The sequence below is a fragment of the Heloderma suspectum genome, chromosome 1 (genome assembly GCF_057233095.1).
Source record: "Heloderma suspectum isolate Gila_16-S chromosome 1, 16-S_ref, whole genome shotgun sequence".
Lineage (NCBI taxonomy): Eukaryota > Metazoa > Chordata > Lepidosauria > Squamata > Helodermatidae > Heloderma > Heloderma suspectum.
In genome coordinates this window covers 104,580,127-104,598,623 of record NC_139458.1, presented here as the reverse complement: position 1 = coordinate 104,598,623, position 18,497 = coordinate 104,580,127, and the positions used below count along the sequence as shown (strand labels likewise).

The window sequence follows — 18,497 nt, the reverse complement described above, 5'->3', positions numbered from 1 at the left end:
GGGCGGGAGAGGGAGAGAGAGAAGCCAATTTACTGCGGGTTTAGAAGTTTGTGCATCCAGAGAACACCATAAGGCCTTCCCCTCCCCAACTGCTCGCTTGTCCGCCCCCGTCCCGGCGCTTGGGGACACTCGGTCTGAGGCGGTACTCACAGCACTCGAAGAGGCCGCTGTCCCGCAGGTTCCTCGCTGCAGCCTGGCGCGCCGGGAGGGCTGCCAATAGGCTTCCTCCCCACAACAAGGCGCCGCTGCTTTCAGTTCCGCTCAGGACCTCCTTCCCTTAAGACAGTAGTAACCCAGCAAGAGACGGCTTGGGCGAAGGAGACCCACCCATAACGCCACGAGGCACTGCTCACCACCAACCCTTCCTCAAAAGTGTCTCTGACAACTGCTCTGTCTATGCAGAAATACAGGCACGCCAGCCTCGATTTCAATGGACACGGGGTTGTAAGCCGCAGTTATGCACGCTTACTTCGGAATATGCCTCAATAAACTCAGTGGGACTGACTTCTGAATAAATAGGCACAGTATCTCGCAGCGCAGATTCTCCACTAACACCGGCAGGATTTCTTTCAGTTTTTCGGGTCTCCCCTGTCCATTTTCTACGCAGATTCCCACACCTGTTATCCCTCCACTTTCAGTATCCATCCCCTTTTCACCATACTATTTCCTCCAGCACTACAATTGGCGGATCCAAAACAAAAAAATTAAAAGAGACAGCAGCAGCAGAGCAATGGTATCTGTTTTACGGAACATCAATAACGGTGAAACATTAAAAGTAATAAAATAAATATTTGCTCTAGGGACGTTGCAGTGTGGTGAAGAAAATTCTTTGATGGCCATCAGTGTGAGGACGATGTAAAGCAGAAACGGAACACGCCGGAACGGCCCCTTTATTTAAAACAACCATGTCAAAAACAATGGCATGTGTTACAGACACCTTAGAACAATATTTTAGGGCTGAAACCCTTGCTATATCATATTATTAACCCCATAACGTACAGAATCCAGAACGAAAGGGGCCGCGACACCAACTCCCACGTGAGCCAAAATGACAAAATTCACCAGTTACAGATAACTGGATGGGAAAGGTACAGTAGGCCACAAAGCATCCACACAAACTACATTTCAGTACCCATTCTGGACAATAAATAATATATAGGGATATGGCTCAGAATGACCACTTCTGAGTGAGCTAAACCAACAGAATTCACTAGTCCCACATGACTAGATGGGAATGATGTAATAAGCCATGAAACTTCCACAGAAACCATGTTAAAGTACCCATTCTGTGCAATAGTCATTATTCTAGAAAACATCCCGGAACACCACCTTCTGAGTGAGCCAAACTAACCAAATAAGCCCGTCACCCATCATTAGATGAGTGATACACTGAGCAGTAAACAAACACTACAACTCATTCTTAGAATGAAAAGCTATTTTTAATGTCTATTGCAAACAGAATCAAGTCTAAAAAAAAAATAAGAAATGAGCCTTTAACTCTTAGCCCCACCAAGTAACATTTGACATCATCAAATGAAATTTGCTTATTTTTAAACCAACCAGTTATATTTGTCTAATTTACCGCTGAAGATAAGTGCAGTATGTAGCCCTAATCTTTCCTCATGTATGTAAGAGGGATAGTGGTAAGTTTAATTGTTTGGAAGGCTTTAAATGTGAACATTTCAGGCTGCTTATTGCCATTTGAGTCAATGCATCACGTTAATTTTCATTACAAGGATATATAGGAAACTGGCATTATCACCTCCTAAACGGCCTATTGTCCAGAACAATTCTATTTAAAATCATAATTTTTGGTTTAATCCAATGTATAGACATGATTGGTTTCACCCTCTGAGAAACTGGTGTTCCAAATCATTATTCCAGAATATGGTTTATTGCTGGCAACAGATACCAGAATGTGGTTTCTGAGGATATCTTGCGGCTTATCATTGCAGGTGAATTTGGTTTGGCAAACTGAGAAATTGGCAATCTGGGCTGTTTCCCCAGGATACTGTTTATTGCCTAAAGCAGATACTAAAATGTGGTTTCTGTGGATATTTTGTGTCCAAGTTATGCATGGCTGGTGAATGTGGTTGACTTGACTCACTTGACAGGGGGTATTCCAGGCCATTTCCCCTGGATACCATTTATTGCCCGGAACACACACCAGAATGTGGTTTATCTGGAAGTCTCATGGCTTCTGACATCCCTTCCATCAGGGGAGTTACTAGGCCTGGGTCCATGGGGCGTCAACCCCAAATCTATTTCCCAGGGCCCAAGGCCTATTCCACAGTACCCTGAGTGTCCATTGGTGTTAATGGCAGTTTTGAAATGGGTTAAAATTTTATACTCAGCCCAGAGAGCTAGAGTCATGACCAACAGTTTACTCTCAGCTTTTTTTCTCTTTGGCCAGGGCACCAGAAAAGGATGTCCACTTTCTCCATTGATATTTGATTTATGTTTGGAACCGCTGGCGTGCGCTATTAAACAGAACGGTAGCATTCATGGTTTTGTGCATGCTGGTTTAGAATTTAAAAATACCATCTATGCACAGGATCTTTTGCTGTTTATTTCAAAACTCCAGTTGTCAGTTCCAGCTTTGATGAAGCTGATTAATACTTTTGGTGATTTGTCTGGCTATTCAATTAATTGGTCAAATGATGCCAATTGGAGATAGGATATGTTCTAGTGTATTAGGGAGCAATCCCATCGAGATCGACGATCACCTCCGACTCCGGGGGCGACCACCTATCCAGTGCAGGACGGGAGGAGTGGTGAGGAGCAGATCTCCTCCTCGCCCTGTGTCTGTGGTTAGACAGCCAATTTCGGGACCTCGGAGTGTGGGAAACAGCGGCCAGACAACACATAGGATGTGTTGTACTGACATTTCCAACCTCCCTGCTCCCGGGAATGCCCCATTTTTGCCGCTCTGTGCTGCTCTTACGTGCATGGAGTGGAAGGCTGTTCCGCACTGCCTACGAGGCGACGTGGGAGGGGTGGGGGTCGGTTCTTCGGGAACTGACCTCGAAGTGTGGGCTCCGAGGTCAGACCCCAGGAACAGACCTATCCTATGGCCGTCTAGCTGCTGACTAGTGGCCATAGGATTGCACCCTTAGCTAACTGGCAATTTCGATGGTGCCCAGATTTTATTAGCTACTTGGGAATACTTATCCCCAGATATATCTCAAATGATCAAGCTAAATTTAAATAAGTCAATTAATGTTATTTCATGAGATATGGATAAATGGGCATCTTTAAAGTTGAGTTTGTGGGGTAATGCACTTAAGATGAATACTATACTTTGAATTGTTTATGTCATATGTGGGATTCCTTTACTTATGCCTGGCAAATATTTTCAAAAGCTTAATGCTTTGTTTCGTACATTGGGGCAGGGGGATCCTTTGCATCAAGAATATCTTTGAAAAGGATGCAACTCCCAGTTAAAGAAAGTGAGTTTGGCTTTCAGTTCATTGGGCTTATCTGCTGACCTGCACTAAATTTCTGTCTTTTTTACTTAGATTTGATTTTCGACCTTGGTCAGTTTTGGAATCTTCCTCTCTGGAGCCTCTCTCCAAATGGTTGGCATTAGGTTCTCACCATATTATAGTGGACATGGCTCCTCCCACAATTTCAGAGGTCAGAGAGACCTATGGCATATAATTTCATGCCAATTAGTTTGATTCATTTTCCCATGCCAAATTGACTCTATGGGGAAATCCCAATTTAAAAATTGGAAAATGTTTTTGTGGCGGGCCTGGACAGACAAGATGCTTTTATCTTGGATCAATTATTGGGTGCTGATGGTGAGTTTTTGCCATTTTGGGCTTTGCAAGATACATTTGATTTGCTTGCTATAGCTGAATGGCAATACTTGAAACTGCAACATTTGCTAGAGTCTAGATTCAGTCCGGCTGCTTTTACAGCCCCTAGGTCTTTCCCTATATAACAATACATAGGGGAAAAAATCCATTGGTTTGGGATGATCTGAGGAAGGGTGATAAATAATTGAATAATTTATTTTAAGATTTGGATGCAAAATGAATTGGTTGGCTTTGCCTCCTGTAAAACTTACATAAACCCTAGTAATTACTTCTAAATCTCCATATATAGAGATATAAATTAGCACATACAGATTTGTGTCGCATGGGCCTGAACTTCCAATCTTTTGAATACCTAGCAATGTCCCAGCCTCCCATACCATTATGTATGACTAGTGAATTACTTGGTTCGGTTCACTCAGAAGTTGGTGTTCCCAGCCATTTCCCACAATACAGTTTATTGCCCAGAACAGGTACTGGAAAGTGGTTTCTGTGGAAGTTTCATGGCATATTACATCATTCCCATCTAGTCATGCGTGACTGGTGAATTTGGCTCCCTTCAAAGTGGTCATTCTGGACCATTCCATCCTTTTCCATATGAGTTCTGAGCATTATAGGGTTAGTAATATAATACTGCAAGGGTTTCAGTCCTAAGATATTGCTCTAAAGTTGTTTTTGGCATGGTTGTTTTAAATAAAGGGCCCATTCCTTCCAGTTTTTACATTGCCCCAGGAGGAATTGTACTTTATTGGAATAATCGCAATGTCCACAGACTTCCACTTTTCCTCATCCCATTCACTGCTTCAGCACCAGAATAACCATTCCTCGAAGCTGTTTGTGTTCCGCAACAGTATCTCCACCCTCTCGGTAGAAAAGCAGCGGCGGGGAAGGGGCGGACGATTCTGAGCTGGAAACCGATCAGAGGCAAGGCCTTATACCCCCCCGCCGCGATTCCCCCTTTCTGAATCGCAGCCTCCTTCTGTTGCTCTTCATTGTATCTCTAAAAACAGAAACAAGACTTCCTTCAGAAGCCTGATCCACGTCTCCCGAGGAAACGCCCAGTTTGGCCCCCGCTTCACCAGCGGAGCCTTTCAACCGTGCAACTTCAAGGACGGGCGTTTTTACACGAGCCGCACAAACGCTTTGTTGCGCAAGGCTCAAAGGTGTTTGCAGGCGTTCCGCGCTCCTCGAGGCGTTCTTTCAGGGAGGTGGTGGGACATCCTGACCTCCGGCACGTCGAGCCCTACGGCAGTGGGAACCACCTCAGCTCGTGACTACAATGAAAGTTTAAATCCCAGTCACTCCCGTCTACAAAGAGGCATCTAACCCAGTTGGCGCCAGGGACACGCTGAATCGGAAAGGGGGGCATTCAAGGCGAGTTCGGCTGCCACGCTCCGTTGACTGGGGAGTAATTCTCATGGAGCTCAAGGGGGCTTGCGACGTTTGAGCCACTAGGTTTAAGCCACTGGTGCAACTGGTGCGGCTGGAACGCCAAGCTTTGCTTCCGAGCCACAGCCAAATCCGTATCCTACATGATGTCCGTCTACTGCAACTTGACATTTAAGCGGGGGCAGCGAAACGTTACTTCATCAAACTTTTCCGGCCGCTTGCAGAATTCACTGCATCCCCCCAAATGCCGCCGCCGCCCTCGGCTCGCCCTTTGCGCGCATTCCTGCCAGGTATTCCCCATCCTCATCCCAGCTCGGCGCAACAACAGTCGGCGGCCGCCTATCCTTTGCTGGGAGCACACGTCTCCTCTCCCCTCGGACCAGCCCTTAGGGGCCAGCCCGGCCAGCCCCCCCCCCCCGACTTCCTATTGCCGCGGCCCTGGCCCGAGCACCGACTTTCCCTTCCCCTCTCCTGAAAAGACCGCGAAGACCGTTCCACGGCGAGGAGGAGGAGAGACGGGTCGTCGTTTAGACCAAAATACATCCCCCGGCTCGTCGGCGGCGTGGCGGCGCTGATGACGTTTTCCAGACAAGAGCCAATCGGAAGCCGCGGAACGACAAGCCGCTTGTGTTTGAATTTGGTGGCTGGCTGCGCCGAGGGAGCTCGGCCGCGGCGACGCCTTAGGAAGCGGCGCGGGCTGGCGGGCGACAAGGAGGGTCCCGATGCGCCCGGGTGAGTAAGTGGACGCGCGTTTACTAGAGAGTCAAGCTGCGTTGCGCTCAGTGGGAGAAAGGGGCCCCCGATGCTACTCTGCAGCATCTAACGTGCCGATGAGCGCGCATTGAATTCGCGACGCCGCTGGATTACCAGTTCGGGGGAGGACGAACTGCCTGTACTTACCGGAGGCTGTTCCCGCGTCTATAACATAGCAGCAGGAAGGGGTCGTGATGGCTAGATTTCGTTGCTTCTACGCGCGACTTTCTTCGACTTGCTCGTGGATGCCCTTACAGGAGCTTTACGCCGCTCCAGACATTTGAGCTGTATCTGAAAGGCTCCCCTCCCCCAGTCTTTAAGCCCGCAGCCTTGTGCACCCTGGCGGGAAACTCCCATTGAACTCAGGGAAGCAGCTTTTGGGGGCGAGGGGAGAATCCGGTGCTTGCTTGCTTACTAGAAACTAAGGCTGCAGTCCTATACGTACCTTCCTGGGAGAAAGCCCCATTTAATCCAGTGGGGTTTACTTCTGAGTAGACCTGTATGTAGTTGCACTGTAAAGCCCAGTTGATCGCTAAGCCTGTCTGAGTAAGCACTGCGTGGTTGTGGTGATAAAATAGCACTGAGAGCATCCCGTTGGAACAACGAAGAATCCTGTAGCACCTTAAAGGAGGGGTAGGCAACCTGGTCCCTGTGGGCACCCATGCACCCCCAAACACCTTCCTTGGTGCCTATTTATTTATTTTTATTTCTATACCGCCCAAAGCTGAAGCAGGTACCCTCCTACTGAGGTATCCTCCTCCTCCCAATGTTTATTTCAGTTACACACACACACACACACTACTACTACTATTGTTGTTGTTGTTGTTGTTGTTATTTACTGGCACCTGGGAAACCCTCAAAGCGAAGTGAGAACCTCTAGTTGCTGCCATCCTAATTTCTCTTGAATATCTCTGGGCAGGTTACTTGTGTATAGCTATGCCCACCCATGGCAGCTAATTTTATGGTTGTGCCCATGACCATTTCTCAAATTTCCAAACGTGTCCACAGACCCAGAAGGATGCCTACTCCTGCCTTAAAGACTAGCACATGGCATACTTTTTTTTGTGGACTTGCATCTGTTTTAAGGTGCTACAAGACTCTGCAGTGTTTGTAACTTACCTGGAGGTTCCCATTCTGTATTCATGACGACAATAATTTGTCACTGCCTTGTTCTGTATGGGAAGACTGGCAGTAGCAAAGTGGGATCCGAAGGACTTGTTCTTGAGAAAAATCCAGTGTAGCGGTCCTTATTCCTCTGACCGATAGCCATGTTGGTACTGACAGAGTTGTTCATGTACAGGATGAGTGAAACCTGGCTCCTTGTGCATACAAAAATGCTGCCTGAGACAAATGTGTGAACAAGCCTTACATTTTGGCTTCTAGGTTTGTAAGACTATACCCACTTACCTGGGAGTAAGCCCTATTGCATTCAGTGGTACTTGTATGTAGACATGTTTAGGATTACACTGTACCAAAGGAACCACCAAGTGCCTTAAGATCAATCAGTTAGGTCCATCAGTAGAAAGTATATTTTCTGAGGACCAATGTAACATTGAAAGAGCTATGTTGGGGCTGGGTGTTGTACAGTGTTGCAGCAATGAACAGTGTTTGGAGTGTTAGGAATTACACCTTTTCAGATAACTTAAAGTTCATGAATCTTTCCAACTCACAATCCAGAACAATAGTAATTGCTCTCTTTATGCTGAAATTTGATTGAAAAACTCATTTTGACAGAATTCTACTGTCTAGCTGAAATATTGGTAAGTCTTCCTAGATGAGCCTCAAGAATATTGGTACCTGTGGTAGTCCCACAGAATGAGACACTTGGAGCAAATGACACTACATTTATTGGGCTATGTGATCATTAAAATGACAAAGGGCATTGGCAAACAAAGGGTAGGACAGTCTAAGACACACCTGTGCTTGTGTAAACACTACATACATGATTTGCAGATCAGCTGTTGCTTCTAAAACCAAAATAACCATTACAAATTGTAGTTGTACAAATATAATAACTATCTCTTCTCAGTGGGGTTCAGAGATCAAAGCATCAATTCAAAGGGTTTTGGAACTGGGACTAGAAAAATATAACAAATTATTTGATACCTATGTCAGTTTCTCGGAGAACTAGCATAATCTTTTTTAGGTACTAGTTCTGGTTTGAGTTAAATATGCCTGAGTTTATGAGGCACCAGCATCAATCTCTAAGTGTCTGGGATTTTCTATCCCTGCTGGTATTTAGCATACCTAACACCTTGCATTTTATACTGCTTAGGACATGGCCTTACTGTAACGTTTTATCTGTATTTTGAACGCTCAAAGTAAGGTTGGGATGCCAGTCAGCTACTGGGACTATTTTTGACCATGGTCAAATATTCCATGGTGCAAAGAATAGATTTATATAGTGGCGGTTTATCCCGTTTCTTTGTATTTGTATATCTTGATAGCTAAGGCTGGAGTAAGGAGCTCCTCTGTTGTAGCGGTCTGGGTATGAACTTACAGTACACTCCAATGCATGGTTACTTAGAAGTACGTCCCACTGTGTTCAATAAGGCTTACTCTGCTATGTCCCCTTTCCTGGGAGTAAGCCCCATTGAACTCATTGGGACTTAGTTCTGAATAGACATGCATAGGGTTGTACTGTAAATGTGCATAGGAATTGCAGACTTTGTTTAGGAACACATGCTCCCTGCCCTGCGTTATAATGACAATCACAATTACAAACTAGCTTTTGTCTTCTGCAGTTTAATTTCTTCTAAAACATGTTTTGCAACTGTTTAAGCAATTGTTGAGGTTCTAGAGAAAAATCAAGAGCAATTTCTTGAGTAGTGTTCAGATGTATTCATATAACAATGTGAGCTACAAAAAAAGTACATTATATTAATTATAATAGCGTAGAATATAATTGTTTCATAATAGCCAGCTCATGGACTTTGTAATTGGCATAAATCTCTCTTTGGTACAATTCTACAAAATCGCTGCTATAAAAATTTGACCAGTCAATTTACATTTGTTTGCTTGCTTTACAGTGCAATCCTGTGTATGTTTATTCAGAAGTTCTACTTCTTTCAGTGAAGCTTACATGAGTAAATGAGTACAGGATTACAGCCTTTGTTGGTAATATTTAAATTACTTTCATTTACCCACTCTCCAACAGAAGTACCCACATTTACTTTATATGAGAAGTACTCTCCAGAAAACATAACTCCACTTCGTAATGTCTGCCGCCGTTCAAGAAGATGTCTGCAATCATGTGAAGGTAGTGGTCCGTGTTCGTCCAGAGAGTCAAAAAGAGAGAGATGGTAACTTCAGCAAAGTGATCCAGGTTGTTGATAAGCATATATTGGTCTTTGATCCTAAAGTGGAAGAAGTCAGTTTCTTTCATGGAAAGAAACTTCCATACCGTGATCTTACCAAAAGGCAAAATAAGGACCTCAAATTCGTGTTTGATGCTATATTTGATGAACATTCTTCACAGCTTGAGGTCTTTGAAGATACTACCAAAATCGTGCTGGACGGCTTTCTAAATGGATATAACTGCACAGGTAATGTTCCTCAGTGCTTCTCCTTTCATTGGTTATGAAAATGATCCTGTGTTAGCAACCATAAGATCTTTGAAGAATACTCCTGTACTTACTTAGGAAAAATAAGAATAGTTCGTCTTGCACCCTACATTGAAGTTTGCAGTAAAGTATTATAAGTCTTAAAATTGCCATATTTTTGTAGTTGCTGTTTTCTAAGCTGTTGCAGAACAAGTCGAGCTTCGGAGACTTTGGTTTGGTTTTATAGCTCTTGCTTCACATATATTAAGCTCCCTCATCTTACAAATGAAACCTGAAACTTCCTGTATCTCATTTGCAGAGCTGGATATTAGTGAAGAGCATTAAGAGCAATCTATTTTCTTCACTATTCCTTCCTGGCAGTTCTGGCTCTAGATGTTGTTTCCAACTTCTGCTCTGAGTAGCTGTTATCACTCAGGAGGAGAACAACTGTACACCTCAACATATTGCATCCACAACATGCTTACTGCTGTGTTATGGGTAGAATCACAGATTTATCACCCTGGCTGCAGGGTTACTGTTGTCTTTCCCCCTCTCTCTCTTTTTTTTTTTTTTTTTGCAAATGGGCAAAAACCATCTCAACAGTCATAAGTAGCCAGACTTCCTTGTTTCAAAGGTTGATTTTGCTCATTGATGCACTACTAAACATTGTCCCTTCTCACCCCCGCTTCGCAATTTAGTGCTTGCATATGGTGCAACTGGAGCCGGAAAGACTCATACAATGCTGGGCTCCCCGCAAGATCCTGGAGTGATGTACCTGACCATGATGGAGCTTTACAATGCCATTGATCGGATGAAAGAGGAGAAGCATTGTGCTATTGCAGTTTCATACCTTGAGGTAAGTTGCTAGAAAAATTTGGCACAATAAAGGTTGTTCCCAAATACAAATTATGGTGGAACATGACCAGACCAATGGCATGAGAGTCCAGCAGCAACTTTCCCTTGCTCCTGAGGAGTATATATGAGTACTCCAACCACATGGGTAGGACTGATCATGTGGGCCTTTCTCTCACCCAATTGGGAGCCTCCCTTCCATTTTACTCAGAAGCAGCTCCACATCTCTGTGTGTATGGGAATGGGGCCACTGTGTTTTAATGAAGGAAGAGGACATAGTTACCCTAAATATCCTCAAACTGACTAAAGGTGCAGTCCTATGCATGTTTAGACAGAAAAAACTCCTACAACTCCCAGCACTCCCCAGCCAGCAGTTCTGGCTGGGGAATGTTGGGAGTTGTAAAAAACATTTCTGTCTATAACATGCATAGGATTGCCCCCTAATAATGCTTAATAAATAGGGCTGTCATGATAGGTTGTATTTTAGAAAGGTTTTCACTATTACTCAGAACTAATTTATTTCACAAAGCAGATGATTGTACTTGATGAATATGATTAAGGAATGATCTCACTATTTCTGATGTTGCTAGCAGGCAGGAATAGAAAGAGTAACAGAAAAAAATGAAAGTGCTTTACTGTTTTTCAGTTCTTACAGCAGGACATAGACATTGACCCGTTAGCACATAATGACTACCCATCCGATGGGCCTGCCTGCAGCCTGCCCACCGCTTCCACTATTATTGTGCAGCTCACAGTCAGCTCTTTCGTAGGCTGTGGAGCATGATGTCAGGACCTAGACCACTGGGGTTGGTTAGGGGCTAAACAACCCAGCGGTTAACCTGTGGTTTGTTGTTGGGTTAACTGCAACCAAGAGATCTGGGTTTGCATGTCATGCTCCACAACTTATGAAGGAGCCAATTGTGGGTTGTGGGGTAAAAGCAGAAGCAGCGTGCCTGCTCGTGCACAACAACCCATGGGTTTTTAAACCGATGGGTTGTCATTACATGTGAACAGGCCCATTGTTTAAAACTCTATCAGGTGAAGATTGCTTCTCTATTTGTAAGTAGAGACTGCTTCTCAGTTTGTAAACCATGTACAGAAATACTTTTCTTTTAATATACAGCAGGTGAAAACAGCCTACAATACATAAAGTACAATCATATGCATACCTAGTGAGAAGTAAGGCCTATTGACATCAATGGCATGTTTGTATAGGATTGCAGCCTTCCTTGGGAGTGTACTATTGAACTTTATGGGGCATTCTTCCAAGTAAACATGCCTAGGATTGGGCTGCGTGACAACTTGTACGATTGAGTTGTTGGAGTCCCCACATTTCTGCTTCATTGGTGAATTTCTCATGTGAAATGGCCAAACCTCTTCCTTCACTCCATTATGTTAAAAATGAGATTTGGATATTTGGACAAAAAAGTTGGAGCCCTAACTGAATTTAAAACTGGGGAGAAAAAAAAATCTAAGGATGCTTGCTTGCAATGTTGTATATATGGGTTGTATCCAGTGTAAGTCCTACTGAGAGTAGACCTCTTGAAATGAATGGTACTTATTAGGCTAACACTGCATTCAACCCTATGTATTATCCATCTTTTATGTTGTGACTACAGTGATTGGGTTACCATGTTCGGCTCACTTCTGGATAATTGATCTGTATTTGTGAGTATTTGGGTATCTGCCCTTTTATGATTATTTCCCCCCCACACCCCAATTTATGCTTTCTAAGGTCTACAATGAGCAGATACGTGACTTACTAGTAAGTTCAGGACCGCTAGCTGTTAGAGAAGACCCTCAGAAAGGAGTACTGGTTCATGGGTTAACTTTGCATCAGGTACGCACATTTTTATACCTGTATTATCTACATTATTTCTTGATTGAAGATTTGTTTACTTTTATTCTACTTATTTACTGTATTTATGTACTGGACCTTTATTATAGGCCTTCCTATAGCAGTGTTCTCAGGACAGCTCACAAAATGCAGTAAAACAATTTCAGCTGTCACCCTAGAGAATTTTCAGTGCGGGAAAGGCAGGACTGAGTTGATGAGAGATCCCTAGGTCTCAGGAGAAGGAAAACGAGGCTTTAATCATATCTCCCCGGGTGGGCAACATTTGCAGCAAAAAAAGTGATTTGTTGCAAAAATTCTGTAGTGCAGCAGCAAAAAAGGCCTATTTAGCTTTAAAACAGAGCTAAATAGGCCCTTCTTTGCTACCCTGCCACCAAATTTTGGTGGCAAGCTGCCATTTTTCTCACTTATTTAGGAAAACTTGAATTTTGGCAGCAAATTTGGTGGTGCAGAGGTGGGGGTAGTGGTGTGTTCTGGGGTGGGGGGGAGGTGAAATTGGCCACTGGCCAATACCCCTCACCTGAGAGTAAGCCCTTTTATATTTGATGGAACTTCTGAGTAGAAATGTAGAGGGTTGCAGTACAAGAAACAACACCAAAATCTGTTAAAAGTAAGTGGCACAAAACAAAGGTAAGATGGGAAAAGATGCCCTAGAGAGGACCTGTAGTTAACAAAATGTGTATCAAATTGACCTTTTACTACATCTTTACTCTTAAGTGAGCATATTTGAATTCTGTATGCCTTATTGCTTCCTCTTCTTTGCCTTTTGTGGCCTTTACATTGCAAGCTTTTCCGGCAAAGTCTTGTCTTTTGCCATCTTACATAGCATCTGGTACAAAGTGCTAAATAAGCAAATAAGGGTGCAATCCTATCGACCCAATGCAGGGTGGGAAAAGCGGCCGAGGCAGTCTTTGCCTCCCATTTCTCCCAACCTGCATTTTTTGCTAGATGTTTTTTTTGCCCGACTAGCTAGGGTGCTTCGGAGGGGGAAGATGGCTGGAGGAGCCTCAGGATAGCTTGTATCCCGGCCTCTCCAGTCTCCTCCCCTCCCTGCCCACCCAAACACCCCTTTTCCACCCTGTCTGAGGTCACTTTTCTGACCTCGGAAAGCAGCTGGAACAGTTCTTTCCATGCTGGCTGCGAGAGTGGGGGGCGATCAGATCCATGACACACCCTTCTGAGATCAGAGCACTGTCTCTGACCTCAGAAGGGGGGATGTGAGCAATCATATGTCCCCTCAGACGATGTCTAGTAGCCATAGGATTGTTTTCTAATATTGTCCTTTAATTGTGTCAGTTTTAAGTTTGAGGAAACAGGATTGTCACCTACGTGCTGCTTTTTAAAAAAAAACGTGGTGAGTGTGGGTGAGGAGCAGGGGGACTCTGGGAAATCTTTGTACTTTTCGCAAGGTTTGCCTTGAATCTCCTTATATCAAAATTCTTGAGGAGAGGCATGATTTTTTTTTTACTTTCACAGCCTTTCCAATGAGTCTTGGTGTCTCACAAAACTGATGTTTGGGTTTTTCTTTGGGAATACCTGTTGCTATTCTGTGCTGCAAGCAGCTTTGAATGATACTGGGGAGGAGGGGTGGCAACATGGTGGAATTGGGGGATCAAACGTGCTCTGGTCATCCTGAACAAAATATCAATATATGGTGTGAAGTTTGTCCTGAATCACTATGAGCACACCTTTCTGCAGCTTTATGTCCAAAGTCCAGCACAGTTTCCTAAATCAGTATTAACTGGGATATATTGAGAAGTTTTCATGGATGCATCAATCACTTTGAATACTATGAAGTCATAGAATCATAGAATAGTAGGGTTGGAAGGGGCCTACAAGGCCATCGAGTCCAACCCCCTGCTCAATGCAGGAATCCAAGTCAGAGCATCCCTGACAAATGGCTGTCCAGCCTCGTCTTGAAGGCCTCCAGTGTGGGAGAGCCCACCACCTCCCCAGGTATCAAGTCAAATGAAGAGAGCTGATTTGATAGCCCACCAAAACCATGATTGGTATACTGTGGCAGAACCCAGTCCTTTTCACCCAAGTGAGCTTTTAGCTCCTATTAATCTTGCTGTAAAGACTTTACAAAGTTCCTTTCTGGGAAGGAAATACTGTGCAAAAAAATTACTGCACCACCTTCTCAAGACACTCCAGATATTAACCAGCTTCCAAGTGGCCTATTAGCAAAGGTGGTTGCTACGAAACAACTATTTAAAGCCCAAAAATAAATTAATAGAATTGAAGAGCTTGGCAGTGCTCTTCAAACCATGTACTCCAAAGTTGCGCTATCATCATTGAAACGGTTATTCTGGGCAGAATGGCTTGGGGCTTGCGGTATTCGATCAAACACAGACTCACATCCTCTTGTCAGTATTGTATCTGGCTTCCCACATTTTTATTTTAAAATCCCATGCACACACTTGGGCTCTGCCCTCTCACTTCCACCCCCATGCCTGGCTTCCTGCTGTGTCTCTTTCCATGGTTGCCACCCCAGTGGTGCATCTTAGCTTCTGCAGTTGAGGCTCAGAGGCAAGCTGGTAGCCGGCGCATTAAGAGTTCCAGGAATGGGGGGAAGCCTCCTTCCAGGCACTCTCCTCTACTTCTTATGCCGTTGTTTCCATTTGTACAGAAATCGAAGCTCCAAAAATAGCAGCAGCTGATGGGACTGGTACTACTGCTACTTAATGTATTAATGCCAGTCGTGCTAGACCGAAAGGAGAAGTGCTGCGGTCCCTGCCTGATTGGTGTCTAATATATTTTGGATCGGATAAGTTGGTGGGGTCTACAAAACGTGGGGGGGGGGATACACGATTGGGAAGTCCTCCTCCCCTTCCTGATACTATAAATAGCCTGAGATTGGTAAGTAGATGAGTAGCTTCCTGCTTACCTAGCCCTGAACCTTGGCAGTCTACAGCTGCCTTGCTCCTCTGGCCCCAGGCCTGCGTGCATATGCAGAGAGTGTTACACATAGGGCAGTGTAGCATATGCCTGTTATATTAATGTCTGTGTTTGCGCTGTTAAATGTGACCCAGGTAAGCTAGGGTTAATAGAGTGTTAGGGAGTGGTTGAAAGGTGGGAGGGGCTTGTGTGTGTGTGTGAGGATTCTGAAGTTTTAAAAGCTTAAGGCTACAATCCTATACCCACCTACCTGGGAATGAGCTCCATTGAACTCAATGGGACTTACTTCTGAGTAAACATGTATAGGATTATGTTGTAAATCCCGTAGCTCTGCACTTTGTTTTTAAGATCCTCCCCTGCTCTCCATTTCTGCTTTTGTTGTCGTTTTAAAGTTTTTAAATTGTTTTCAAAGTGTTCTGAAGATTTTTAAAAATATTTTTACAGTTTTTAAATGGTTAAGATTTTTAACTGCAAAAAGTGACTCATACATTTATAAATAAATAGAATATAAAACTTTCACTTCAGATATCTGAATTGATCGAGACTTTCTGAAGAGCTAAACATAGCAGCTGCTGTTGAAAGTAGCTGCCATGGAAGATTATAGCCCTCAAAGAGGGCTGTATGGGAATTTTCCCCTTGACAAGGCTTGCTATGAATGGATTAAATCCATGTTGCCAGTTCCTGAACTTTTTATATGAATTTTCTCTCCTCCTATATTTAGTTCTGTGTTTGTGAATACTCTTCTTTTTCGGCTGCTTTACGATTAGTTTTAGGTACACTTTTCAACTGCATTACTACGTACTCAAAGAACCTAGCTAGCCTGATTTGAATGGGCAAATGGCTTTGGAATAGGTAAAACAACTTCTTTTTTCTGACCCAACATCTTTTGGCAATATTGAGCAAGCTAATCTTGAACATAATCTTTGGGCAGGTGCTGAAGCTTGTGTGCACCAACAGAAGCTGGTTTGATAAAAGGTGTCATCTTTCTTGCTTTGTGTCCCTCGTCCTCTGGGACCAAGATGACAGCAAAAAGCCTAAACTATGATGTTAACGTTATTACTGAATCCCGTGACAATGAAACTCCCCGATTAAAATCTAGCAAAGATTTACTAATTTCAATTGGCTCTTTTCTCAATCTTTTGTAGCCCAAATCTGCAGATGAGATCTTGCAAATGTTGGATTACGGAAACAAAAACAGAACACAACATCCCACTGATGTGAATGCCTCCTCATCTCGGTCCCATGCTGTCTTTCAGGTAAGCTGATATGGCAGATAAGGTGTCTGAGGATCTTAGATAACCTTTGAAGCTTTGTTTAAGAGAGAGAGAGAGAGAGAATCCTCAGATTATGGCACTCTAGCCATAATAGCTTTGGTCTTGGGAAGTGAGATTCCGCTCGCAGTCTTGTCTGCTTTAAATCCTTTGTACTAAATAGCATTCAGGGGAGGAGCTGTCTTGTTCTGAGCTGTCATTAGTCTTCGGATGAGTAATCTATTGAGGTGTCAAAGCTGTTTGTGAGAAATAAATGTGCTTCGTGCCCATATACATTTAGCATTATTTTTCAAGCACAATGTTTTCTGTTCTTTTTTTATTTTTTTAATTTTGGAAGTGGTTCCCATTAAACTGGCTGGGTTGGTGCATAACAGCCTGATCCTATGCATATTTACTCACAAGTAAGTTCCATTGAGTCCAGTGGGGCTTACTTCCAGGTAAGTGTGCATAGGATTGCATCCAAAAAGAGTTACCCTCTACACCCTTACAAGCAACTAGAGAATAAATCCCGTGAAATTCAGTGGGGATTGCTTCTGAGTAAACATGCATAGGATCTTGAGGAAGGTGTCATTAAAATAACCAGCTTTCAAATTGTATACTGCCCAACTCTTGGTGTTTGTATTGCATGTTTAATTTAATTGTTTTAATCCCAAGAATATCATCTGATCTATATTTTAATTCTGTCTACTCAATAAAATCTTCCACTCTTTGCATGACTGTTTAAGAAAGTGTGTGTTATGAAAAGCTTATGTCTGTACGTTCCACATCTGGGAATCGGTAAAATTTAGCCCCCAAATTTGTGTATATGGGGTTGGCAGGGATTTTTTTTTCTGGATCTTTGCTTCATTTCCTTGTTCTTTACATGTCTGTTATAGATTTATTTGAGGCAACAAGATAAGATGGCAAGTATCAATCAAAATGTCCGTATTGCCAAAATGTGTCTCATTGACCTGGCAGGATCTGAACGTGTCAGTGCCACAAAGGCCAAAGGAGCTCGCTTTAGAGAAGGGGCAAATATTAATCGCTCACTGCTGGCGCTTGGCAATGTCATTAATGCCTTGGCAGACCCAAAGGTAGGTGCCATTTCCTTCCCATCCCGCAGTAGTTCTTGGTGAAGTTTCATACAGATCAATATGAGATGTGCTGCACAATGTTTACTGGAAATCAAGTCCCATAATCTAGAGCAGAATGCTGAATTACATTTGCTTGTTTAAAAAAAAAAAAATCCACTGTGGAAAGGAGCTAGTATAGTATGGTGGTTACAGGAGGTTCACACACACACACACACACACACCCATTTGTTAAAAGAACATCTGAGGGGGGTCATGGCGCTGCACAGCCATATCCCCTGCTGGTGAGTGCTTCCCATGGCATAAATGCTTCCCAGCTATCTGTGAGTTGGGCTGGTATGGAGAAGGGCTGTACACCCATACCACTGTATGTGTATGTTGTTGTTCAGTCGTGTCCGACTCTTCGTGACCCCATGGACCATAGCACGCCAGGCCTTCCTGTCCTGCGCTCTCTCCCAGAGTGTGCTCAAGTCCATATTCATTTTATCGGTGATGCTATCTAGCCATCTCATCCTCTGCCACCCCCTTCCCCTTTTGCCTTCAATCTTTCCCAGCATCAGGGTCTTTTCCAGTGAGTACTGTATGTGTATAGGGCTCTTCTACTTCATAAGACCATAAGAAGAGCCATGCTGGATCAGACCAAGGGTCCATCTAGTCCAGCATTCTGTTCGCACAGTGGCCAACCCGCTGCCGACTGGAAACCCACAAGCGGGACATGAGCTCAACAGCACCCTCCTTCCCGTGTTTCCCAGCAACTGGTGTACACATGCATAGTGCCTCTGATAATGGAGGGAGCACATAGCCATCAGGACTAGTAGCCAATGATATGTCATGGGGGACCTGGTCCAATCTGCCCCCCCCCTTATGTGAAGGGGTGTGTGGCCATGGAATGCAGGGCAAGGCACATTCTTTCAACACATGAGGGGGGGCATCATATGAACCTCCCTTATGAAACAGCTATAAACTGGAAAGTCCCCATTTGAAATCTTGCCTGTGCCATGTACTCACTAAGAAGGCTTAGAGCAATCGTGGATAATAATCGTGAACAA

At 43.9% G+C, this 18,497-nt stretch overlaps 2 protein-coding genes across 5 annotated transcripts in view; one reads left to right on the top strand and one right to left on the bottom strand.

Annotated features, from left to right (window-relative positions):
• The window catches only part of METTL15 (methyltransferase 15, mitochondrial 12S rRNA N4-cytidine), a 128,694-nt gene extending 128,499 nt beyond the window's left edge, over positions 1–195 (bottom strand). Inside the window, exon 1 of the mRNA XM_084852825.1 lies at positions 151–195. The gene's annotated coding sequence lies outside the window, so the exon portion shown is untranslated. The remainder of the gene's footprint in view (positions 1–150) is intronic.
• A 5,609-nt stretch (positions 196–5,804) lies between these two features.
• Positions 5,805–18,497, top strand: part of KIF18A (kinesin family member 18A) — a 64,760-nt gene continuing 52,067 nt past the window's right edge. The window contains exons 1-6 of one of the 4 annotated variants that reach the window (XM_084852784.1): positions 5,805–5,939; positions 9,118–9,505; positions 10,201–10,358; positions 12,090–12,194; positions 16,253–16,363; positions 17,254–17,451. In XM_084852784.1, the coding sequence (XP_084708910.1) occupies positions 9,178–9,505; positions 10,201–10,358; positions 12,090–12,194; positions 16,253–16,363; positions 17,254–17,451 (900 nt within the window). In that variant the 5' untranslated portion in view covers positions 5,805–5,939; positions 9,118–9,177. The remainder of the gene's footprint in view (positions 5,940–9,117; positions 9,506–10,200; positions 10,359–12,089; positions 12,195–16,252; positions 16,364–17,253; positions 17,452–18,497) is intronic. The other 3 variants (XM_084852804.1, XM_084852795.1, XM_084852813.1) reach the window with 3 other exon arrangements.